This window comes from Trichogramma pretiosum, unplaced genomic scaffold (assembly GCF_000599845.2).
Source record: "Trichogramma pretiosum strain Unisexual culture from Peru unplaced genomic scaffold, Tpre_2.0 scaffold43, whole genome shotgun sequence".
Lineage (NCBI taxonomy): Eukaryota > Metazoa > Arthropoda > Insecta > Hymenoptera > Trichogrammatidae > Trichogramma > Trichogramma pretiosum.
The window spans coordinates 1252009-1277480 of NW_019640864.1; the positions used below are offsets into that span (position 1 = coordinate 1252009).

Below are 25472 nucleotides of genomic sequence, written 5' to 3' on the forward strand. Positions count from 1 at the left end.
ATTTTGATACAAATCAATCATTTCAACGATTCACTCTACTCACTAATGCAAAAGGCCACTGTATAGGATCATCAAATAGCAGCGTGTATACATATACATGCATAAGCTCAAGAGGAACATTAGTGCATCTCCAGTGACATTTGCAATACGTTTGTGCAGCCGAACAGAGCCAAGCTCAAACACACATACAGACACACAAACACACATATACGTACTTGTAGACAAAGCGTTTTCGCTGACTACAAACACGAGCTCCCCTGTATACACCTATATAGGAGTAGGTAGTAGTAGAGGTAGCAGTAGTAACAGGCGAATCGCTGGTCCCCCCACCAGCCAGCAGCCCCAGGTTGGGCGCCACTCGTACTCTGCGAACCCCACTCGCACTCGCTCCGGCTCGGCAGCGGCTATAAGCTTTTTGCTCCGCGCCCGTATATATATACACGCACACACACTTTCCCCTTCTCCTCCGCCGCGCTGCTGCTCTACGTTTTCATGCCTCTCCGTCTCCGTCGCGCGCGCGACACATTCGAGCATTATATTCGCACACACACACACGTGCGGGGGGACACACTTACACACAGCCACCAACACCAGTAAATACTGAATCGCGTCGCTTCGGTAGTACCTCGCACATGTATACATGTACGTGTAGCGGAGTGTGTATACATTCGCCGGAGAAGCGAAAGAGAGAGAGAGAGAGAGAGAACGAACGTCGGTGTGTATGCGCGAGCGCTGCGCGCGTGTGAGTAACTAAAAGAAGAGAAGAGTGAGGGTATAGATGCCGCTGCGTCTACAGGAAAAGAAACTGTGCTCGTTGGTCTGTAGTACAGCCAGTACAGTCGTCACACAGCGAGCGTACTGATCGCGATCGTGTGTATATATACGGCAAAATATATATATACGCGCTGCGCAACAAGAGCTGCTCCGCGCTTGATGCTACTGCTGCTTCGCGAAAAAGGAGTCGTATCTGAAAGAGAGTTTTGTGCACGTTCCAGAAAACACGAGTGTATTTTAAACTATTTTTGCAGTTTATTTGTTGATTGTTTTGGCCGTTGCAGCTGCTGTTGTTATTATTATTATTATTATCATTATAATAATTGTGCCGAGTGATTTTTACGCGTACTGTGGTGCTGTGGTGCTATATCAAATGACGAACGACTTACGTATCAGGTGCATTTCCCTCGATGCACGAATTCGTCGATTTTTCGAGCTGATTTGACTCTATGACAAGTAGCTCGGGAATCATAACATGTTGGATTGTAGGAGTTTCATCGATTCCCCGTTGATCGAACGTCAGGCAAGTTACACAATTCTCTCATAGTGCTACGGGCCGGACAACGATAACGACGGTGTGCAAAAATTACGTTATCCGATCACTGCTCTCTTCGCTATATATCCACTATATATCAACGTCGCGTGTGTGCGTGGGTGTGTGGGTGCGTGTGTCACACTTGCAACATGTTGGAGTCGGTAGTAGCTGGCGGCTGCTGCTTCTTCGTTCGCGCTCATTGGCACGTCCTTTGAATCGCCACCCCCTAATTGTCGAAGGCGATGTGCATTCGCGACGATGCGGTACAGCAACAACGACAACAACGCGCGAGAAGGAAAAGAAAGGCTGCCCAAGTTCGCGTGAAACGACCAATAAAAACAAGTGACAAGTGACCGTGTGCCGAAAAGAAAAGCGACAGAGAAACACCTTCGCGCGTTCATCGAATATATCATTGACAGAGTTAGTAGTTTTTTGTTAGAGTATATAAAGAAAAAAAAAAAGTGGTGCGAGAGATAAAGCAACGAGTAGTGTCGTCGCTAGTTATATTCGTTTTTCTCGCGAGCAAAACGACTGTAGCCTTACAAGAGCTCTCCTCGGTCATCGCGACGACGACGACGACGACGACGACTATTGCGACTACGACGTACGGTGGCGCGCGTGGGTGTGGGTGCTACCGCTGCGCTGCTCCGTTATATACATAGATATATATTAGCGTCAACGGGAGCGCCGCGGCTCGTCTCGTCACGATCACGCATGTGTTCAAGCAAGGACGAGATCATGCTCGCTTAGTGGGTGTGTTGCTAATCGTTGCGGCCCTTCAGCGGCCGACGCATCATGTCACAGTTCTCTTTTCGAGGATCGCCCAATTTACAGGTGACTTGATTAATTATTTGATACGCGCTGCGTGCGGAGATCTTGACCAGGATAGGCGACGATATTCACCGGTGCAAAATATATAATCAGTCCTTTGGATAAAAAGTCCTCGAAAGCTTCGACGTGTTTGTACTTGTTTGTGCTGCCGCGGGTCTGCGTAGTTGTTACGCTAGACGAGGGAAAGAGAGGAATCGCGTAGAAAGATCGCGTGTCGAACGATGCCCGCCCGAGCAAAAGCTCCCGGGGTTGTACAAGTAAATCGATGGGTGCGATTTTTGTGCGCCGCGCTTTTTCCATTTCCCTCTGCGATGCTCAAGCGGCATCGTGTTGTCTGTTACTACGCGACGACAGATCAAATCGAGTCGAACGCAAAAGATAGATAGAGACAGAAAAAAATTAAAACAACAACAAATGGTACGAAAATTGTGAAAGGTGCAATGTGCATGCGTTCGTTGGGCATTTGCAAAACGAATTCATTAACGTCGCGATAGACGCGTTTCTTGTGCAAGCGCCTGGCCACGAGAGAGAGATAGAACCGATTGAACAATTTACATCGTTATACGCCGTGATTTTTATCTCGTTCGAGCCCGTGAGCAGCAATCGTTATTATATGATACGCTGTACATGGGATACTAGTATTTTAAAACTCTTTAGCAGCTTGTTAATTCACCTGCGGTGTGCGCGACATTTTGTTCGCGATGTGTTTTGTTTTACTAATCGGGCTTGGCTTATTCTCATAATCATTGGCATTGTGATTCGTTCGAGTTTCATTACACGATCTCGACTTGAATGACAAAAAAAAAAGGAGTCGATGGTCACTTTTGGGAGTATTAACATACGATGGTCATATAAGTTAAGAGGTACACTCGTCGAGTTCGGTACTCGAGAGCAAACAGATTCGGAATTCAGGACGACGCGCATATGAATATCGCACGGTATGTGCGGCGGCGGCGGCCGGCGTTTCTCGATATCCGCACGAGCGGCCGCGCGCAGATATTATGTATATAAATGTATGTGTGTAAGGACACGAGTCGCGGAGTAGAGGAGAACCGCACGCGCGAGCCCGGGGTCGCCCCTGCATGGGCAAAAGGTGAAAGTACATTCGCATATATATACTCGCGCGCACTCACACACACACACACTTACATATGCATACGCTCAAGAGTGAAGAAGTTGGCTGTAGCTTTAGCTGCTGCTGCTGTTGCTATACGGTCAAAAGGGATAAAGCAGAGAAAGAGAGAGAGAAAGAGCAAAAAAAAGGATAGGAATGGCACATTGTTGAGGAAGAAATTATGGCTCGATGCAGCAAGTTCACGAGAGAGAGAGAGAGAGCTCGAATAGTTTGTGTGTTTCGATGTTGCTGCTGCTGTTGCTGCGCGAATCATGTGCACCTCGTGCGCACACGTGTCGAGCAAGACATTCCTTTCTTATAAACTTGGCGTATAGCACACGGTCGTGCTTTAGCCGTACAGTATAACGTGTACAGCGCGCGACGTATGTACCACGATATACCCCGCGTAAAATCGGTTAAATAACAAATGCGCTCGAGGCTGAAACAATAAAAAATAAAATAAACGAATAAAATACTATGTAGTCGGTGCCGAATATTTCACGTCTAGCTAGTGGATTTTTACCGTCGGCGGCGGCAGCGGTATACATCGAGCGCGCACAACTTTTGAGGCGATATAATTTGCCTTGAGAGTTGCAAAACACACACACACATAACATACACTCTTGTGCGGCTGCTGACTTTGCATGTATATTATAGAGATGCGCGTGCTGCACATGCAGTGGTGCAGGCGGCGACGGCGTTGTCTAGTGATTTACTGCGTGCTGCATCTCGTCGTCGCCTCATCTTCGCCGTCGTAGTCGTCGTCGTCGTCGTCATAGCATAGTTGTTGAGACAGAGAGAGAGAGAGAGAGAGAAACACAAAACGTATAGCCGCTCGCTCGCGCGCGTTAAGCTATTCTCGAAGTGCACATGCAGTAGTCGACTCTGTCGCGCGCTTTTGTCGAGTCGCAATAAAATTCAATCGCAGAAGCTCGTTCGTAAATCATCGGACGTTTTGCAACGAGCTTCAGAGAGAGGGAGAGAGACTGAGCGAGCGAGAATCCGTTCAACCCCCCCACACAACACATTTACACTCGTGCATATAAGCAGGCGTACGTTGCGCAAAATTTATAATAATATCCTAGATCGGCTCTCTTGTATACATGCGTGTATACCCACGTAGAATATACATCGCGAGTTGAAAAGTTGGAAGGTATATTCGTGCCCAGATTTGTAAGTCGCGCCAACTATGCTGCTAATGCGACGCTAATACAGAGCTCGATCGAGGCGATAGTCATGACAATTGGCTCGCGTTCCGCGGGTAATTTTCGCGTACGTTGCACACAGATGCAAATATCGCGTTATAGCTACGGAAGCGGCACTAGTGAGCAGACGACGACTACTACGACGATGACATCGAGTGCCCGAGAACTACATTAATAATCTCGAGCAAACTCGAGTTATCTCTCGGCAGCTGTAGCAGCAGCAGCAGCACCTCCTATATATCTACGCGTGCACATGGTACGCGTATAATAATTTAATACGAGTCTGGGTAAAACGATTACACGTCCGCGGGTACGTGTATAGGTAATTGATCGATCGACTTGCCGCGGGTACTCGATGAGAATCAATTATACCGACGAATTGTCGTGACGAACGAAAAAAAAAGAAGAGTAAATCAAAGCATACGCGCATATACAACAGTTGGCAGAGGGCAGAGCTTGCGCGCGCGGCTGCAGCAAAAGCTCGGACACAAAAGAGGCCGACAAAAAATCCATCGTGTGTCGATTTGCCTCCTCTCTCGTTCACTCGCTTACATTTATAAAATGTATACGCCCATTATGCTGTGGCAGTTCTCGTGCAGCGCACACATGCACGCGCGCGTGCCCGCACGACGAGAATCAATCGACTATCCCCGCGCGTGTCAATTTTCATTCAGAAAAACTCGACGAGCTTTTCCCAACGCGCGATAAAAGCTTCAAGGGAAATAATCGATTTTCGTGCGCCGGTTTGCGTGAATATGAAGGATGAATTTTGCACCCTCTCGTTTTCGAAATATTGCCGCGAAATCACGTCACGTAGCGAGTCCCGGTCGCGTCACTTGTACGCATCGCGATATACGTGTTAATAAAGCCACGAGTGAAATTTCGTTCCGCGACGGCTGATATTGCTGACTATTGGCAATGAAAATAAAATGATTTTCGACGCAGACGAAAAATAGCTACTTTCACGGTGTGTATTTTTATATCGCGCGTTATGTCAAAGCGTTAATTTCACTAGAATCACTTTGCAGCGTTACACACGTATTGTGCCTCGATGTGTCCCCCATTGTCCCGCCCGTCCGTGACTGACGAAGAAGCGATAACGAACTTGCGAAAAATAGGCGGAGCAGCAGCGACGCGTCGCTCGAGCCTCGAGACAACAAAAAGTGACAGAGAGAGAAAAAAAAAAAGGTGCGGTGATATTTGTCAAAGTAAAATATGGATAAATATGTTATGTATGTACGCGAGCGAACCATTACGTTTCTGCTTCTTCTTCTCCTTTTTTTATACCTATCGAGCGATAAACGAGTGTCTATATATAAATCTTCGTTTGCCTGTGTGTGCACCACTACTCAGTGCCGCTTTCGATCGGTATTCAGGATTTTCCATATAAATTATTTGTGCGCGCGCGCAGTCTATGACGTGAAAAATGTAACGATACGATATTTTAGATAGGCAAAATTACACGGCTTGTCTACAAGCCTGTTAGAAATTTAAAGTTGACATCTCGACGTAGCTTATATATACTCTCTCGCTCGCTCGGGTTCGAGGCATACGCCAAGACATATAGAGCATGCGGACTCGAAAATAGACTCGAAGTGGCAAGTGTGTGTGTGTGTATGTGTGTGCATTTAAACGACGTGCAATATTCAAAGGCATCTTTCGGGCTCGTTTAATTTGCGCTGCAAATGTATCGGGACAGGAGATAGAGAGAGAGCCATCGATCCTCTCTCTATACAGTGCGCGAAGAGGACCCGGGGCGCAAGCGCATATAATTCAATGGTTTAAAGCGAAAACACTTTCGTTAAAATTTCACTCGAAGCTGCATTCTCGCTCGCCTATGTATACATTCATCGGGGCGAGCTTCCTCCTCTTTATTTTTATCGACGTTAGATGTGTTAACCTTTTTTTGAACAAATATAATCGTGAGCTCTCGGTCGTGTATTTTCTCTACGTTATAAAAAAAAAACACGAATTTTGCGCGTTTATATTTTTTTCTCGTTTTTTATAACACGCGAATAATGACACTAATATACGCTATAACATGCGCACAGAGATTATCAAAACTCCTCCGGCGGTGGTGTATGTGTATCTTCTAGTACATCTCTCTCTCTTTCTCTCTCTCTCGACCGAGCCACAAGCACAGGCGTGCCGCAATTACTTTAATTACACTCGCACTCGCGCGTGTACCCACAAACACATACACACACACACATACAGGAGCACGTGAAAAACCTTGCGAATAAATTTCAAAATTACAAACGCACACGTAGGTACGCTAAAAGAGAGAAAGAGAGAAAGAGAGGGAAAGAGGGGAGCGAGGGAGAAAAATAAGAAGCTAACAAGGCACTTTTCTTTTCCGCTATTGCTCGTGTATGTGTATGCCTCGTAGCAACACAAGTCTAATATACACACACGCACAAGTCCGCTTAACTGTCTCTACGATCTAAAAGCTTATCGCTTTTGCGCAAGAGCAACTACCCACACACGCGCGGCTTTGCTCCTGCACTACTGCTGCTGCTTTTTCCTTATACTCGAGCTGTACTCCGCGTGTCACTTAATTTATAAGATGTGTAATGGGTGTAATGCCATATAAACGCATAATACTTAATAACTCCAGCGGCGCTGCGGGGGGATGTTGATGAGAAATTTTCAATGTTTTATCGTATGCGTGTGTACGTTAGCCGCCCAGTACGTATAGTATATGCATATAGTGTACATAGTCGTGTGTGAAATTTTCACTATTATACCCATATACGACTCAAATGTGTGTGTATACATATTATAATAATGTATACCGTGGTACCGCTAGGCGCAGCAGGTTAAACGATGCACATTTTGCGAGACAAGCGCGACGTTGGTAATTGCCGCTTTCGTGTGTGTGTGATATTCCGCGTTTTTAAAGAGAAAGAAGAAGAAGAAAAAAACAATGTTTCTCTCCTTTTTCCAGGCCGAGAGTAGTAGTTCGAGGATCGCCGTACATATGGTACTCAGTACTCATGAGTAGTTTTACCGAGTTTTTCGAAAGGTAGTTTCATTTCTCGTGCATAATAAATGTACATACAATATGCGATTACATTCGGTGCAACGTTAATCGTACGGATGATTATAGTTATTTAGCGCTTGCATTTTTTATAGCAGGAATGACTCGGCTGCTAACACTCAATTAACACTTTTATAATTAAATGTGAAAAAATTAAACGCGCTGCACTTTTCTCTCTCTCCCTCTCTCGCTTGCTCTTTTTTCACTCTCGGATCCTCGTAGCATAAGACACATTCGCATAGCTGCTACTTTTCAGAAATCAAGCTCACTCGCAAAGAGAGAATCGTACTGTTATACGTGAGATGCGAAACGGTGATATTTACTCGTCGGTTGTAGCGAACTGCTCATAATATAATATGAGTATAAAATTACACACCTTGTGATTTGCACAACGCGTGTATCGAGGATATTATATTTATATTATATTATATTATTATATTAATATATACGAGCATTATAACGTATGTCTAACGATGACAGCTTCATTCGAATAATATACATCGTGTGTTTGATAAAATAATAGGTGTATATTGAAGATCAGAGCCGATTCAAAAGTGGATTTTCGGTCATGGGATTTGTATAACTGGACGCACTTGTTATACATCATAAGCAATAAAAAACCCCGATGTCTTGGTCAGATCTTCCTAAGATCGTGTGTTCGTATACTTATAATAATATTATGATTCAAAATACTCGATACAAAGGCGATTTAGCGTCTGCATACGGCTAAGCTGGCCGTGTGAAGAACGAGAATACGAGGCGCGAGTAAAAAAATGTCAGTTCATTTCGATATACGCTCTATAAACGCGCACGTATATGATACAAGATATTTTCTGTAAGCCACGAGGAAAAAAAGTTAATTTAAAGTCGGATCTTCCTGTCGATAGAAACCTGCTTTTTCGTCGCGAAAGGAGAGAGAGATAGGCAGAATGCCACACGATACACACTCGCAAACACACACATGCGTGTCACATAATGCACGAACACTTGCTTGTGTATGCAAGCGCTCGCGAATATTGCGCAAAATATGCTGACTTGGATCCGCCCTCGTGTCATTACATCCAGCGAGGCGGTGGCAGCTGCTGCTGCTGTTGCTGCCGGTGTAGTACATACAACCTGTCGTCTGTGCTGTATGACAGTTTTGTTTTATTATATATACACACACACTGGTGTTTCATTAATTGTATCCTCTCGGGGAAATCCGTATTGAATCTCGTACGTCGATCCGATCGAAAATCTCTTAATTGCGAACGACTCGAAGTTAATTTCATTAATCTTGTGTGTTACACGTTTTTCCCGTATACGATGCAAGGATCTCGCGCGCACGAAGCGTGACGAAGTACACGGGCACAGATTTTTTTTGTCCATTTTCGAGCGCATACATCGCGACAATTTGGAAACGGCGCGTTGTGTGTGCGTGTCCTGTACGTGAGTCGATCAATGGATATGGATTTTTGCCGAGTCAAAATTCCCTTGAAAAAAATACGGTTGAAAATCAACATCGTTATCGCTAAAATTTGGGATGAATGATCGATCCGATAGATCGATCCAAAATCGGAGCAATTCCTTACAAATTAGACACACACTTGCTCGCACACAAAAATAAGATACGTAACATTACGTTTGTATTTTTTTCATATCTAATACTCACACATACACATAGTCATCGTACTGTATATTGCAGTGCCCATGGTGCACATAACTCGAAAGCTCAAGCATTTCATTCCTCTTCTTCTTTTTGTCTTTCACTGTCTCTCTCTCTCTCTCTTCTTTTTTTATTATATTGTATTGCGAGACTTCCTGTGCTCGGGTTTCACGCAGCGCAGACTTCGTTCTTTACGTATGTATGCTCTTCGTTATAATAAGTATTGTACGCGTGTATATCAAAAAACTTCGAGTCGCGCAGAGTCGCCTAAACGAAACAAAGTAGCGGGGCTATATAGATATGCGAAATATGAAGTTGATATAATACAATGTATTTTCTTTATCAACGAGGAAGTGGTGTCGGTGTCGCGTTTTATATTATACTCGCTCACATTATATGAAGAGTGCGCATGTGTATGAGAGAGTGACTTGGTCGAGACCTCTTGAAATAACGTAATGTTAATGTTGGAGTCGGCTCGAAGTTAATATACATATTATTATTTAGTGTCGAGTGACATTTTAGGATGTTTGATTATAACATTCAAAACTATAAACGATGAAAGGCATTGAAGTCATACTTACCATGTACAGCTGTATTACTTCGGGAGAATATATACTCGAGAGAGAGAGAAAGAGACTTTGTAATGTAAGTTGTGCCGAAATCGAAATAGCAGAGAGTACCATGAATGTATGTGAGGCTCGGACACATACACTGTAGCCCAAGTGTTTATTAAACACGGCGAAACGAGACTTTGCCTTTTAATATACATTGTTTGCGATGTTCCGAAAAGTACTCGAGTCGGATTTCTCGATTACAAGGAAGTGAAGTTCTCTGTAGAGCCGTATAGTGTAACCGATGTCACCACCATTGTTTCAATATATTATAATATATAATCTAATCGCACCATGCCAAAAAAAAACTGCACATACTTCACTTCGCTTCAAACTTCTCGTACATACGATATAAAATATTATTTTTTTTCTCGCGTAAGTCGTAAAAAATATTTTCATAACATTCGTAAATCGTCTATGTAATATGAAGGTCCAAGTGCGTCGGCTCGACACTCTCACGCTTCGACGCGATGGACTCCATAGGCGCGTTATTACATTATGACAATGCGGTTCATAATATGTGTGTATGTATACAGTGGCGCGCGCGCGGCGCATCTGTACGTTTTACACATTATTCGTCTACACACACAGACACGAACGTAAACCGCAAAGCAAACATCCTAAGTATTTGGAGGCTCGCGCCTCTGTACACTCGTCGTCGAAAACTTCCTTTTTCTCTTTTCCTTTTTTTTTTGTGTAATGTAAGGGAAAAAGTGGGCGCACTCCATCGTAGAAATCCGCGTTCCGGGCACAAAAGGGAAGTCAATATTTAACTCGATAAATATAATATGGACTTTCGCCTCTGCGCTAGGCTTTGTAATAACGCGTGACAAATGTTTTTTCTCTGTCTCTCTCTCTCTCTCTTCCTCGTTACATAGTCAAACACGTACATTACACTCACGAGCACATCAGGAAATAAATGATATAGGCAAACAGATGAAATCGGGGCATCTGTGTCTATAGATTACACGCACCGCAAAAACGTTTACCGATCGCGAGCAGAAAATCTCCGCGCGACAGTCGTGTTGCGAGCTGCTTTTATAAGCAATAAGATTTATAACATAAATACGCGCGTATGCATATCTTGTGAGGATAGAAAATTGAAAAACAAATAATTTCTGAATTTTCACACCAACGAAGCGATAAATAATACACCATGTAACTGCGTCGCGTGGAAAATACAATAAAAATTAATTTTTACGAGCCTCGAGAAAGAAAAATGAATTATGATTGCGCGTGACAAACAGCCGTTTATAATGTTTACCCGAGGCATTATTATATACCACCTTATCAATGTGAAAATTTACAACTACCGTTTAAAGTAAGTAAAAAAAAAAAGAAAAAGAAAGTATAAGAAGGAACTAAATGAAATAAGTAAACATGTTTTATTTTTTGTTTTGTTTAGAAAACGAATTAGTTCCCTCCGTCGTTAAACGAGTTATAAGCTCGTCAATGATATATATTTAAAGAGCTCGCGCGCGATATAATACGAGAGAGCGATTAGCGCGCAATTAAAAGTCGACTCGACGCACCTCATCGACGAATAATAATTAACGGCGGCGATATTGCCGCCGCGCGCATTTTTCAACTGCAACGACGCGTAACAGAAAAATTTCACACGTATATCGTAAAAAGCAGAGGCCTCGCATTATGTTTGTGTTTGTACACACGGTACAAAGCCACATTATGCACGCTCTTCTCCGCGAGGCTCGATCATCCTCTTTGATTTACCCTCTGTATACCGTAGTTCTTGCACGCATAAAATAATATTAAGGCAATATCAGACAGGGCAGGTGCTGCTGCCGTTGCTGCCGTTAGTGTATAGCTGCAGCAGCAGCTTCGACTCCGTCGTCGTCGTCGTAGTCGTGCACGTGTTTTTGCGAGCCTCGAGGCAGAGAGCGATGATCGATGTTTCATCGATCATTCACTCGCCGATCCGAATCGCCGCGTGTATACAAGTTTTTCCTCTCGGCTCTTCGACAAGGCGCGCATACACACGCCCTACATATTTACTACGTATATACCCCGGAACGCACAAACTCGAAACGTATATATATATATATGTGAAGGTATATACTAATTAGACGTTATATCGTTCGCAAATGTATGTTAAGTCCATCGGCGATATAAAAAAAAACACCGAGCAACAAGCTCTTCGCGTACGTGCGCACGCTGTGACCGCAATAATTCATATACTCGAAATGTATTTTCGCCGCGAGAAAGCCTCGTTATAAAAATTATACGACCGTATCGTCGCATTAATAGTATACAGCTAAAGGTTTTTCGTAAAGTTGAAGTGGTCCGACGAATGGAAGACGTTACACAGCCACCTGATCTCGCCGCGCGCGGCTATTTTCGAGATTACGCGCGATATGTATAGAGCTCCGGCGCTTACACCTTTACGACTTTATTTTTCGACAAGCCTCTCTTTATAGATTTATATTCAGGTATTTGTCGCGTGAGAGAGGCATTTTTAGAACGTGGACACTATCTAGCCGCGCGGCAACGACGACGACGAGACACTCGAGAAACTTGAAATTTTGTATATATGATATTCGCGATTGATAAGCCGTATGGAAATCGGCACAGTGTGCGTTTGCATGTGCGAACCCCGTACAATGTCACTCGACGCTCGCGACATTTTTTTTGTTAACCCCGAGTGGCCCCCGAGGTCTGCACGCGTGCGTGGAGCTGCTGCCCGCGTTATCCGTATACGCACACTCCGTCAACATCATTAAAGTTGAGTGATCTTGACGTTGCGCTTTTGTATATATGTACGCGCGATTATCGAGTAAAAAACCACAAATTGCCTCACTCGAGTGTATTATTCATTTCGCGAGGTATATAGCCAAAGTATGATGATCTCGCGCGCGGCTCGAACGAAAGGAAAGAAGAAGACGAAGAAGAAAAAAATTGAAATAAAAAAAAAAGGAAGATCTTTCGTGATGAATTAGCATAAAACGTATGCTAATTGAATGGTATGTTTCCATTAAAACAACATAACATCCCGAAGTAATTATATGATGAACTATTCTCATATATGCATTACACGCGTATATATTCGTATGTATTTATGGATAAGAGCCTCGAGAGTATGAAAAATTTATAACTCGCGGTCTAGTGACGATTGCGCTTCCCTGCGATCTGCGATCTACTGCTGCCGATGATGCTCTTTCTTTTACAAATTATCCGAGTATTATTTTTATATAGTCTCTCGTATATGGCTTTTAGATTTCGTTATAAAATCAAGATTACAGATATTAAACGTGCGCAGCCTTTTACAATTTTCATACATTTCCCACCGAGGCACTATCCTACAATACACATCGCGCAAGCATTATACGCGTGTAAAAAGGGGCAAACGAGCGATAGACGCGAGTACACGACAGGAGATTTCCTGACTCATCGCGACACAGCTTCTATTATTACGCGCTCGGATCATCGATGTTCGACACACACACGTACACGATTATCGTTCCTCCTCTTCATCTTTTTTTTTCTCTCTCTCTTTCTCTCTTTCATTATCCGTCATCGGGGGAATGAATACTCGCACGCGCAATGTACGATTTGTTTCCTCTCTCTCTCTCTCTTCCCGTGGATTAGCGCGACGCGCACAACTCGATGGATTTCCGTGTCGCGGAACACGCGATTATATCCCGCGTTCGCTAATTGAAACTCGCCTCGTCTGTTTTTTTCTCATTTCGTAGTTGTTGTTGTCGAAGCACGGTAGAACGACATGCCCGCCCCCGTAGTTTTTAAGCTTAACGCACCGCCAGTTGATAATTGATCCGATCGCTTATGTGTTTCGTAAAAATTTTTACAATGTGTATAAAAAAAGAAACAAACACGTATAATATCGCAAAGATAATGTAAGGCGAAGAATTTCAGGGCTCGTCTCCGCACTTGACAGCTTTCAGAAATATATGCCAACGCAACACGGTGTTATGGGTACATGTAAGGCCATTGACAGAGGTTCTCTTTCTCTGCTTATATGTATAATATGTCGTATGCGCGTCTTCGAGCCACACGGCCTTTACACCTCTTCCCACGGCGCATTAGAACGAGTTTAGTCACGTCTAGCGCATTAAAGAATATACACGCGCAAAGTGAGCGTCGTCGCATCCTCCTTCTTTACCCGCAACCTCGGCAAACCTTCTTCGTTCATAGAACGCGATGCATACATATGGGATAAGCAATACGTCAGCGTGGCGAGTCTGCGTCGTGTACTGCGCGAAAAAAAAGGCATTCGTGTAATATCGACGTGCTGCTGCGAAGCCTGACCACTTATAGATGCCCATGTAATAACGTATAGGTGTACGATTGGTCAGTGGCACGACGATGCGTTGGTCGAAAGCGAGAAAAAGACGCATCGCAGCGCAGCTGCTTCGCTATACCGATCGCAGCCGCGTAATACGCAGGATCGCCTCGTCGTCGAGTCGTTGGCAGGATTCCGGTTATAAGGGCTATTAGCTCGCAAAAGGCAATGCGTTTAATTTGCCGTATATATACGCTACCACTGCTTCGTAGTTTATCGATATCGCAATTCTGCGCGCTGTTGCCTCGAGAGCTCGCTCGCCACGTGGGTAATTAGCTGCCTGCGAATGACGCGAGCTCGCGCACATGCACACTGTGTGCGACGACGATGCACGCCGGACAATACTCGTAAAAGTAACGTTATCATCCGCGGTCCGTGTGCGCAGCTCCGAAAATCCGCGCACTCTGCGGCATTATGTATGCACTCAACGATTTTAATATGCTGCCACGCGGATACATCAGCGCGCGCCCTTTTTTCCTCGCCACTGCGGTACAACACTCCACCCCTCGGCCCCCTACGTCATAAATATACACGACGTATTTTATGAATTTAACCGATTTTTTATTGGCAGGCCGTTTGTGCGCGCTCGACTCTTAAGTGGCGTGCTAAAAGTTTCCTAATATACCTTTTTACCGCGCTGACAATCCATTAGCGCGGCGATATAATTATGTAATTGTACGCGCGATGAGCCCGGGCGAGCGCGCGATGAAATTTAATTTGCCACGCTGGCCGAAAGAGAGAGAGAGAAAGAGGCTGCTGTGTATTTGTACGTTGTTGTGCTCGGGATGAATCGGGCCGTGCAGCTGAAATTTGAATAATAATAAATGATACCAAGATTTTAGGCTCAAACTTAGATCCGCGTCATTGATTCTCGCGTATGATAAGGTGTATAGTATATACAGCAGTCGTCTCTCTCACGCAGAACGCTTTACATCGATCCGCGGCTTGGTGGCGAGAAAAAAAAGGGAAAAAAAAGTGTTTTTATATATTATCGTAATTAGATGTCTGCCGATGGGACAATCACACCTCGACATCGCGAGAGCTGCTGCCGGCGATTCTTTCGTTTATACACCTACGGCACTCATCGCATCAGCATCAATTTGGTATATCTCTCTTTCTCTTCCTTCCTTTATATCCTTCGTGTGTCTGCTGCCTCTACCTCTTCTCTTCGCTTGTCTCATTCTCTTCTTCTTCTTCTGATTTCGCTGCTGTGGCTTCTTCTTCTTCTTCTTCTTCTTCTTGAGCCGTGATATAGTTGCATACATGCTGCTGCCGCTGCTGAGCGCATTGTGGCGCGCTACCGTAGTCGTCCCGATATGCGATCGCCGCGAAACGTACTCACACACATGCACGAGCTCGCATCGCAGCACATATAGACCCTCTGCTGCTCCTGCTGCTTGTCGTTGAATTATGGGCCCTTCTCTGGCGAGAGATTCCTTCGATCCATACCTTCTTTTGTGTTTTCTGCGGGTATATACACTGGCAGCAGCAGCAGCAGCAGCAGCAGTTGTAGTATCGTAGCTGCTGCTGCTGATGTTTTTTTTATTATCACAAACTCTTGATCGCGCAGAAAATATACACGCACAGGAAATAGTTATTCCTTCTCTCACTTTGGCTGATATTCTCTTTTTCGGATGCCGACAATTTTTTTCCCTCGGCCTTTCTCTCACTCTCGCACTCTCGTCCTTTTTATTTTTCGCTTATAAATTTCGGGGCCGTATGCACTGGCTCGCTCGCGCGCGACAACGATGCAGCAGCAGCTCGACTCCGCGATCCGTGTGAGTTTTTTTTCTGCGCGCGAGCAAAGGTGCTGATTTTTCGGATTCTCTCATGAGGTGTGCTGCTGGCCGGCCTTGTATGCACACCGTGTGTGTACGCTCGTACTGCGTGCACAACTCGAGCGCGAGAGAATGAAAAAAAAAGAGCTGGAAAGAGTTTGAGGTGTTGACCCGACTCTCGTGGCATGTTGCTGCTACGCGCGGGCTTGACTGTGTAATTTTTTTTGTTGCTTTTTTTTCACTCTTTCGATCGATTCTCGGTGCTCGAAGCTATGGCTATACCTGTATACACGGGCAATTCGAACACGGGATCGTTGAAAAATCGGCGAAACGCGAAATTCACTTTTTCATTGTATTCAAATCCCCTGCTGCTGTTTTTCCGATTAATTTACAAATTTACTCCGCGAGCAAGCACTACTATGCCAACATAACAGCAGCAACGACGTGGTAACAACGAGCTGCTGCTGCTGCTGCTCGCAAAATCAGCACAGCGCCGCGGCGGCGGTAAATTAAATCGGTGTTTTACATGCGCCAGTGCTAAATCGTTTTCAACCGACGTTTCTCTTTCTCTCTCTGTCTTTTTCTGTGTTCGATTGTGTGCGCAGGTATATAATGCGCACAACAGTGAAAGAGAGAAAATACGCGTGTATGGATCACGACGATCGTGCGCTGTGCGTTGTCTTTTTTTTCTGGTCCTCCTCGTTGCGCCGCTCTTTGCTGTCCTACACCGTGGTCGACGGCGATAGCAAATTATAATCTAGCCCTAGCTTTTCTGCGACTCTTTCGTCCGGTACATTTCTGCGCGATGGAAAAGTCCAATATGCGTACGATGTATCATTATATTATGGGAAACTCTCTTGAAATCTGTTAGCGATTGCCTACCGATTTCGGGGGATACCATCTCGGAATAATACGTATCTGGTTAGCGATCGCGATGAAACGTAATCGTTGTATAATCGTCGATTCGATGCCACATTGCTCAACTCGAAATCCTTTGGCCCAAGCGAGGGTTTGTTCGTATTATGCTGTTCGAATTCGTCGCTATATAGCGCGCGTGCCAATGTATTATGCATTAAAAAGTGTACTTTCGGCGAGTCAAAAAATAAAACAACAACGACAACAAGGAAAAAGAAAAGACGGTACGGATCGCGCCAAAATGTATAAAGAACAAATCGTCGCCTCTGTCCACGTATAACACTGTATACCAAGCATATATAAAACGTAACGTACGTCACGCAAGAGTGTCACGAAACAGGCCACACATTATACGCATTTGTATCGGTTTGTTGCTTATAAAACTATAATGGCAATTTGAATTGGTGATCGTCGTGAGAAATGTATCGAGTAAAGGAAAAAGAGCGAGAGAGAGATACTCATATAGCTTACTGCTCGCGTCGGCATTTTATCAAAACGAAAAAAATAAAAAACCCAAAGCGACGAACAATGATGTTTCGCAATACTTTTGCCACCCGAGCCGCGGCGGAAGTCTATCCTCCTCCTCTTTTCTGTCCTTTCGGGTGGTTTGAGCTGTTTTGCGCGCGCAGTCGGTGCAACATGAAAGCGACGCGCTTTTCCCAACGAAGATTCGCGACAGTACTTTCACGCGTATAATAAATAATCGGGGTCGCGTTCGACTATTTTATATACTTCAATCGATTATAATTAAAAACACCTCGAGGTTGCGACAATGGTCTTTATTTTTTTTTATTTTTATATAGGCTCGGTAAACAACTTCCAAGCTTCGTGTGTGTAGCAGAGCGCACGTACAAATCCCGACCCGAGAGTAAAACTCATCATTTATAACCGCAAAGAGCGAGAGAAAAAAGAAAAGAGATTCATAAATTCAAGGATCAACGCCACACAAGCAGCTGGTATACACACAAACGTAATGCGAAAAAAAGAAGGAATATTATAAATATTTGATGGCTCGTGCATACGTTGCATTGTGTCGCCGCGTGTCCAAAGACATGTTGAACAACTATAACAACACTGGCTCGCGCGTACACATAACATATAGCATACATAGAAGCGCAGAGACAGTCATATAGAGATAAAGACTCGAAATATTATTTCCTACCCTTACACGTACGAAAAGCTCGGGAGTTTAATCTATTTAGAGCTGGCTTGTTTGATGTGGAATTAATGAACGAGCTCTGCTACTGCTGCCGTGTACTTTTCAAAGGGGATGGCCTCGCAGCCAAGAGAGCGAGAGCACATTATAGGGAATTTTTGTATGTATTTCGTATTGTGTACGAGTCAACGAAGACAGATGTGAATGTTGCGTACGTGAGATGTTGTGAATCCCATTGCAAAATAACTTTTGCTTTTATTTTTTAACGCGTACATTTTATTTTTATATGATATAGTAAATTAAAGCCTCTTGCTCGTTGGAAATTTTATGTTTTCGCTACATGGCAATGCGATTGCTTCATCTTTTCTTTTTTTTTCATTGTTTTGACTATGAACTCGAGGAACAAAGTTTGCGTGGACTCGTTTGTTGCGTTGCTTCGACTCGGCTCTCTCGATGCGCGCGAGGCTTATTAGGTTCATAGGTCACTTCTTCGAGACAAATATAAGCCGATGCAAAAATTATTATAATACGTATCGATATGATTGCCTCGTATAGCAGTACAGTCGCATTATCTCTTTGTTCCGAGTATTCGTCGCCGCTCTCATCGTCGATGACGTCTAAAAACGATGGAAATACGATTCTATAATATTTAGCACTGTCGTGTAAAATGTACTCTACAAGGCCAGAGGTTAAAAAGATTCATTATTAATGTAAAGAGCTCGTATAAATATAAGAGCGTGCGCGTGTCGTTATACATTATTGTAGGTCGCGAGACCCAAAGCGAGCGACAAATTCGAGGCTCGACAAATTTACATCTTCATTTTTTGTCTCTCAGGCTTCAATTTTTTTCTCCCGTTGTTTTTGCGCCGCGCGCATTTTTGCGCGATACATAACGCGACAATCGCATTCTTTTATTGTTCATAACCTCACGTATACGGATGCATGCGTGCGTGCGTGCGTGCGTGCGTACCCGAAAAATGCGTATCGTAATGCATTCGAGGCAACGATTATAACGCGAGCGATTACAGATTTCCACGAAAGACGCAAAAGACAGATCGGCTTTGGGCACAAGAGTATATGAAAAATTCGATCGAACGAGAAAATCTCTGGGTTCGTACGCATGTTCTTGAGGAAAAACAACTGCTCTCTGTAGATACGGCCCACGCACGCACGAACGCGTGAGTTTATACGAGTTATATGTATACCGATCTTGGGAAAACGAAAAAATAAAAACAAGACAGGTTTACGCACGCGCTCAAAATCGGTATGCGTATTATAATATAATGCACTCGCGCGTGCTCATTACTATGGGTATCGAAAAATGCCGCAGCTTATTAAGCATTATTTATGTTACATAGGCATAGGCTAAACAAAATAACTAGACCAAATGAAAAACGAGGAAAAACGAAAATCGATCGCTGTGGCGGCGGCGCGCCTGCCTCGAGCGTCACAGGAGAGAGATCGGAAAATTTCGACTAATTAATTCAGCGATAATTCGACAAACGCGTTTATGCGATGCGGAGCGCGTCGTCGTCGTCGTCGTCGTCGTCGTCGTCTCTGTACTTTGGCCTTATAAAGCCGAACAATGCCTCGTAGGCATCGTATAATATTGGCGCGCGAGCGCACAAGTCTTTGCGGTGTGTCCGCGTAGGTATACGCATGTGTGTATTATTGTCTCTCGTCTGAATAAACATCATTAGTTGTCCACGGGAGCGCGCACATTGTCCAATAATACACGCACAGACACATTTACGATCGTAGCCAAAGCGACTCCTTAACGTATCTAAACGCATTAGTTCTTTATATGAGGCATTTCATGCGAAGTGTCCTAGCGCTTCGCCGCGCGGCCCAATTAAGCGAAATCACTCAGTTTCTAACTCACGTAAAAAGTATCAAAATATACTCAGAAAAAATAACTAACTAATGATTTCGATAGGAAATTTCCTCAGCTTTCCGATGGTGTGGTCAGATTTTCCGAAATTTTCCATTTTCCCCGGAAAAATTTGACATAAAGTTTAAAACGCAAATATCTCAAAAAGCCCATTTTTAAGATTTTTTTAAATAGTCCCAATCGAAAGCTGAGGAAATTTCCTAACTGTATGCAAGTTTTCAGAGTGTGCAATTGATTATTACTTAGTGAAACACAGCTGTGAACATCGGGCGCTCGGCCGCGCGGCGGTATGACGCCAGCCGCCGCGCCGTCAGCCATCGCGCGGCACCCACTGCCCTATTCTTGTGTATGACACGACTCTAATTTCTCTTTAAAAATTAAACAAATACATGATTTCGATGTATTTTTTTCTCAGCATTTCAATGGTGCGGTCAAATTTTCCAAAAATTTTCATTTTCTCCGGAAAAACTTGACATAAACTTTCTAACTCAAAATATTCAGTCGTTTTTGAGATAGTCAGTTTTATAGAGTTCTCGACGATTTTCCCGGTGAAAATGGAAAATTTCGGGAAATTCGACCTCGCCATTGGAAAGCTGAGACAATTTTCCATCGGAATAGAGTGATAGTTATTTTTCAAGGTGCACTTAGGTACTTTTACAGCGAGTTGAAAATTAAACGATTTTTGGAATTAACGAAAATTTTTGGAAAATTTGACCGCACCATTGAAATGCTGAGAAAAAAATACATCGAAATCATGTATTTGTTTAATTTTTAAAGAGAAATTAGAGTCGTGTCATACACAAGAATAGGGCAGTGGGTGCCGCGCGATGGCTGACGGCGCGGCGGCTGGCGTCATACCGCCGCGCGGCCGAGCGCCCGATGTTCACAGCTGTGTTTCACTAAGTAATAATCAATTGCACACTCTGAAAACTTGCATACAGTTAGGAAATTTCCTCAGCTTTCGATTGGGACTATTTAAAAAAATCTTAAAAATGGGCTTTTTGAGATATTTGCGTTTTAAACTTTATGTCAAATTTTTCCGGGGAAAATGGAAAATTTCGGAAAATCTGACCACACCATCGGAAAGCTGAGGAAATTTCCTATCGAAATCATTAGTTAGTTATTTTTTCTGAGTATATTTTGATACTTTTTACGTGAGTTAGAAACTGAGTGATTTCGCTTAATTGGGCCGCGCGGCGAAGCGCTAGGACACTTCGCATGAAATGCCTCATATATAAGTTCGAGTTTATATATATATGAGTAATATAATAGGAGTGGAGGAGCCTCTATGTATATGTGTGTGCGAGCAAGGCGATCGGCAAGAAGTGCACAGCCGGCACGATTCGTTGAATATTCAGACCGGCCAGTGTCCGAGTCAGCGCGTTTAACCGGATGTGTCTCGTACGCAATTGTTGTCGCGTGAGTCTGTGTATACGAGTGTGTGTCCGTGTATGATACGCGCGTACACCTATCTGAGGTTCTCTCTCTCTCTACTCTGGAAGCAACGCGAGAATGTCGAACGGTGTTACATTTGGTGTAGCTGTAGAGCTCAATGCTAATAATAATAGCGATAATTATAATAGTCAGGAATCCGTGAGACAAAAAAAATCACTGTTCTCTCCTGACGTCATTGAGACTAGCGATCTCTAACGTTTTACCATTTTTCATGTTTCAGTGTCCTGTAACAGTACCGGCGACGGGAGTTAACGCGACGATCGCCGCCTCGAGCAGTTCCGGTGGTACATCGTCCTCCTCGGGAATAGTCAATAGCGCGACGTCGCCCACGGCGAGTTCGCAGCAACACGCCTCGTCCGGAACCGGCGGCGGTAACAGCAACAACAGCGGTTCTCATCCCCATCATCCACCGCCTCCGCATCATCCGATCGGACTGAGAATGGCAGTGACGAGCGCGGTGGTGCGGCCGGCCGGCGCCAGTCCGACGGCCGTCGCTTCGGTCTCGCCGGCTTCGCAGAGCGGCGGCTCCACGAGTGGCGGCGGCGGTCCGGGCGGCGGTCTGCCACCCAACAGTGCGGCTGGTTCCGCCGGTTCGGGTCGCTGCTGCGAGACCGGCCGAACCATATTCACGGATCCGCTGAGCGGACAGACCGTCTGCTCGTGCCAGTACGAGCTGTTCTCGGGCTCGTACCAGAGGCTGGGCGCCATCCCGACGGCCGCCCTGTCCATGTACACCACCCCCTACGCGGCTGCGGCGGCTGAGGGCATGGCCGCGTACTTCCCCGGACTCGGTGCCGAGCAGGCGCCCTTCTACTCGTCACAGGTAAGCTCGATATTCTTTCAAGCTCGCAATTGAATAGCGACTGTTTCTCTCTCGATGAAAAGTTGCATCATCCTCGAGACGTTCGCTTGATTTTTGCACTCGACGAAGCTTCGAGATAGAAAGCAAAGCGAAAGAGAAAAAAATAAGAAGAAGCTAAAGTCGTGCCAGGCACATAAACATACATAGAAGCGTACACACACGTTAGTTCTAAGCTCGTTGTTTAAAAATCTAATATTCAATATTCTTGTACCTATTAGTATAATCTCATAACCGATATACACCGATGGAGTTATATAACCTATCCGAGCACACCGAGAGAGCTCATACGACGACGTGTTTTGCGCTGCTATAGATATTAGCGTCGATGTCATAGCACTCGTGTTTTGATCCGTCGCGAACAACATATCAAAGTTGGTGCCTTATAAAATTTTATGACCGACCGACTACTCCTCGATCGTCTCTCTCTCTCTCTCTCTCTCTCTTTCTCTTGCTGCGTGTTTGCGTGCGTATATATATATGTATAAAAATGTTTATACATATAACGTACTTGTATATCAGCTGTGGAATTAGCTATAGTCGCTTGAAAGTTCCATCAAGCTCGGCTGCAGTATTAGCGATGAGAGAGAAAGAGAAAGAAAGAGGGAGATGGAGCGAGCGAAACTCAAATCGGGTTCCGACTTGTATATGCATGTGAGTTTATACATCACACACATACACAGACAGCATCGACTTATAGAAGAGCAAAAGGGGTTTCTCTCCATTCATCGGGCTTCCGCATTCTTACACGCGTGCACACAGACACACACGCGCGAGCAGAGGAATTATGCAAAAGCTCGCTTGCTCAAAGTCTGTATATACACGATGCAAACTTTTATGTATACCAACGACAACAAGGCGACGACGAGCAGAATAACAGAAAAAAAGAGAAGAAGGAGAAGAAAAGAAATAGGCGAGCGAAAACATGGAAAAATTGAGAATCGACCCTTTTTTTTATATTGTATATTCCATCTTCGTTATCGAGTCGCGATCGATGAGCCGATTTTCCAACCGATTCGTGTGGATGATCGATCGTTCGAGCGGTTGCGAGTTAATTTTCGTAAATGAAAAACGAGATAGAAAGCTTCAGGCACGTATTGAATCACGTTCACTGATAACTCAAGTGTTTTCGGTGGGTATAATACAAGACCGGTGGCCACACAAAGAGGCACAAATAATCCGATCATCATCCTTCGCTCCGTCTGCACCCGACTCAATTCGATTCTTTCTCTCTTTCTCTTGTAAATTCATTATGAATCCCGTTCTAGATTTTTTTGCGAGTGCAGGAGGCGCGTCGTCGCAGCCGGGGCGCGTGCTCGCGTCCGCCACTGCGCGCGGAGAGTAGCTCGTTACCTCTTATTTACGAGTTGCTCGACATTTGTCCCAAACAATCTGTTGGTTTTATTTTATTTTATTTCATTTTTTATTGTTTTTTTTTGGTCGTCATACACGCGCATTTGCACGAGGCACAAGACCTCGCCAACAGATGTATAATATAGAGATAAAAAAAAAAGGAGAAGCGGCTAGAAATTGGGCAGATGCGCTCGTCGTCGGCAGGGCCATACACACAAACTCATCGACGATTGTACACAGAAACATTGAATTTTATATATTCGATGTATATCGGTGAATTTAGAGCACAAATTGACGAGAGAGCGAGCGACAGAGACGTAACGATTTCGCCGATCGATATAAATATCATATTGCCTGGCGCGACCGGGAGAGAGAGAGAGAGAAAAAGCAAAAAAATCGTATCATGAGCATACAAGAATGTACACGTGTTTGCAGATAAATTAATCCATTGATTTCATTTCTTTTTTCTTATATCAATTGCAGGCTGGTGGTTTGGACCTAAAGGAAAACTTGGGCGCAGCCGGTGCGGCCGCGGCATGGCCCTATCCATCGGTGTATCATCCGTACGACGCGACGTTCGCCGGTTACCCATTCAATGGGTGAGTACCTATTCCTCCGTTTTGTTACTGTTTTTTTGTTTCAACATAAATATATACACGGCACTAACACATGTATATGAGTATATATATGGCTCGGCAACGACGATAATCAATCTATGCGTGTTCGCGCAAAGATAGAGAGACAGAGAGGAGCAACTTCATGAATCACCTCGCGGGACTTATCGAACCTTCGCTCGCGCGAGAGAGCAGCTCCTATCTCGTATTGTATTAATACATTTGTCACGACGATATGCGCTCAGCCTATACTTTTTTGTATGTGCGCGAGCTGCACCTAATTGGACGTGTGTACGCAGTATCGGCTTTGACGCGAACAGCGTAAGAAAAAAATAAATAAATAAAAATAAAAACTGGCAATCAATACCGAGCTCGTCGTGCTCTCGTGCCCTGGCGGATACGTATCGAGCTGTGGCGCGGCGTCTGCAGTGCACACCCGTGGAGGCTGTATAAGAATCGTGTATGCACTGCTGCGTTGCACAGTACACTACTTATCGCGGACTCACTTTTATAAATCTATTTACTTCGATTTCTCGCAGCCTGCTGTGTCGCGCATACACACAAGTTCTCTTTCACTCTCTAAGATGAGAAAAATAATTAATTTGTTGTAAATCACTTAATGAGCAAGCGGCGATAGAGATAACGTTAAAACAATAAATGTTAAGCAGGGGGAAAAGAAAGTATTGAAAACAAAATCGTGAACAGTATGCTGCATTTTAATCAATGAAGCGCGATAATGTTTGCCTCGCGCATGTGTGTCTTACAGCAGCGTCTCTTGAGCTCTCGAGTCTGCAGGTCAATACCGATACAACACATCTCGTTTTGATGTACACGCGCAGGTTTATAATGTGTAAATCTCAGCTGAATGTAACTTAATGTAATGGAAATGTAATGTAATGTTCGTCGTGTTTGATATTGAAACACGGAAAAATTCGTTAGAGCGATTGGGGAATTGGGAAAGACCAGATATTTTTGATGAATAATTTAAACTCGCTAGAGAGGAAGCTCTGACAAAACGAGATCTTTGCCGAGCGATAAGGACGTATTATATATTATTGTAAAGCCTATGTATGCGTGTCTAATCCACCTCATGGCTTAATAGATTTTCGATCGGAATTAGAAATTATAGACCGAAGCGACAGATTACATAGTTTACATAACTTACGCAGGCACGGGTCGCGCTATGAGGATTGAGGAATCAACAAAAAAAAACTCTTGTAACACATATTAACATTGATTTTCTTCCTGCTTTGCGGGTGTGTGTGTGTGTGCAATATGGAACGCCGCATAGCAGCGTCGTCGTGCATATTTTTAAGCGTTAATGGAACATCTTCGATTTCCTGACTAGTTTTTAGGTTTAATAATAATCTGTCGCGATAGA

General features: G+C 44.2%; 1 protein-coding gene across 3 annotated transcripts in view; it reads left to right on the forward strand.

Annotated features, from left to right (window-relative positions):
* Positions 1–879: 879 nt before the first annotated feature.
* LOC106649559 (homeobox protein caupolican) overlaps positions 880–25472 on the forward strand; it is a 39115-nt gene continuing 14522 nt past the window's right edge. The window contains exons 1-3 of one of the 3 annotated variants that reach the window (XM_014367013.2): positions 880–2143; positions 21486–22088; positions 23961–24076. In XM_014367013.2, coding sequence (XP_014222499.1) covers positions 2105–2143; positions 21486–22088; positions 23961–24076 — 758 coding nt within the window. In that variant the 5' untranslated portion in view covers positions 880–2104. The remainder of the gene's footprint in view (positions 2144–21485; positions 22089–23960; positions 24077–25472) is intronic. The other 2 variants (XM_014367012.2, XM_023457543.1) reach the window with 2 other exon arrangements.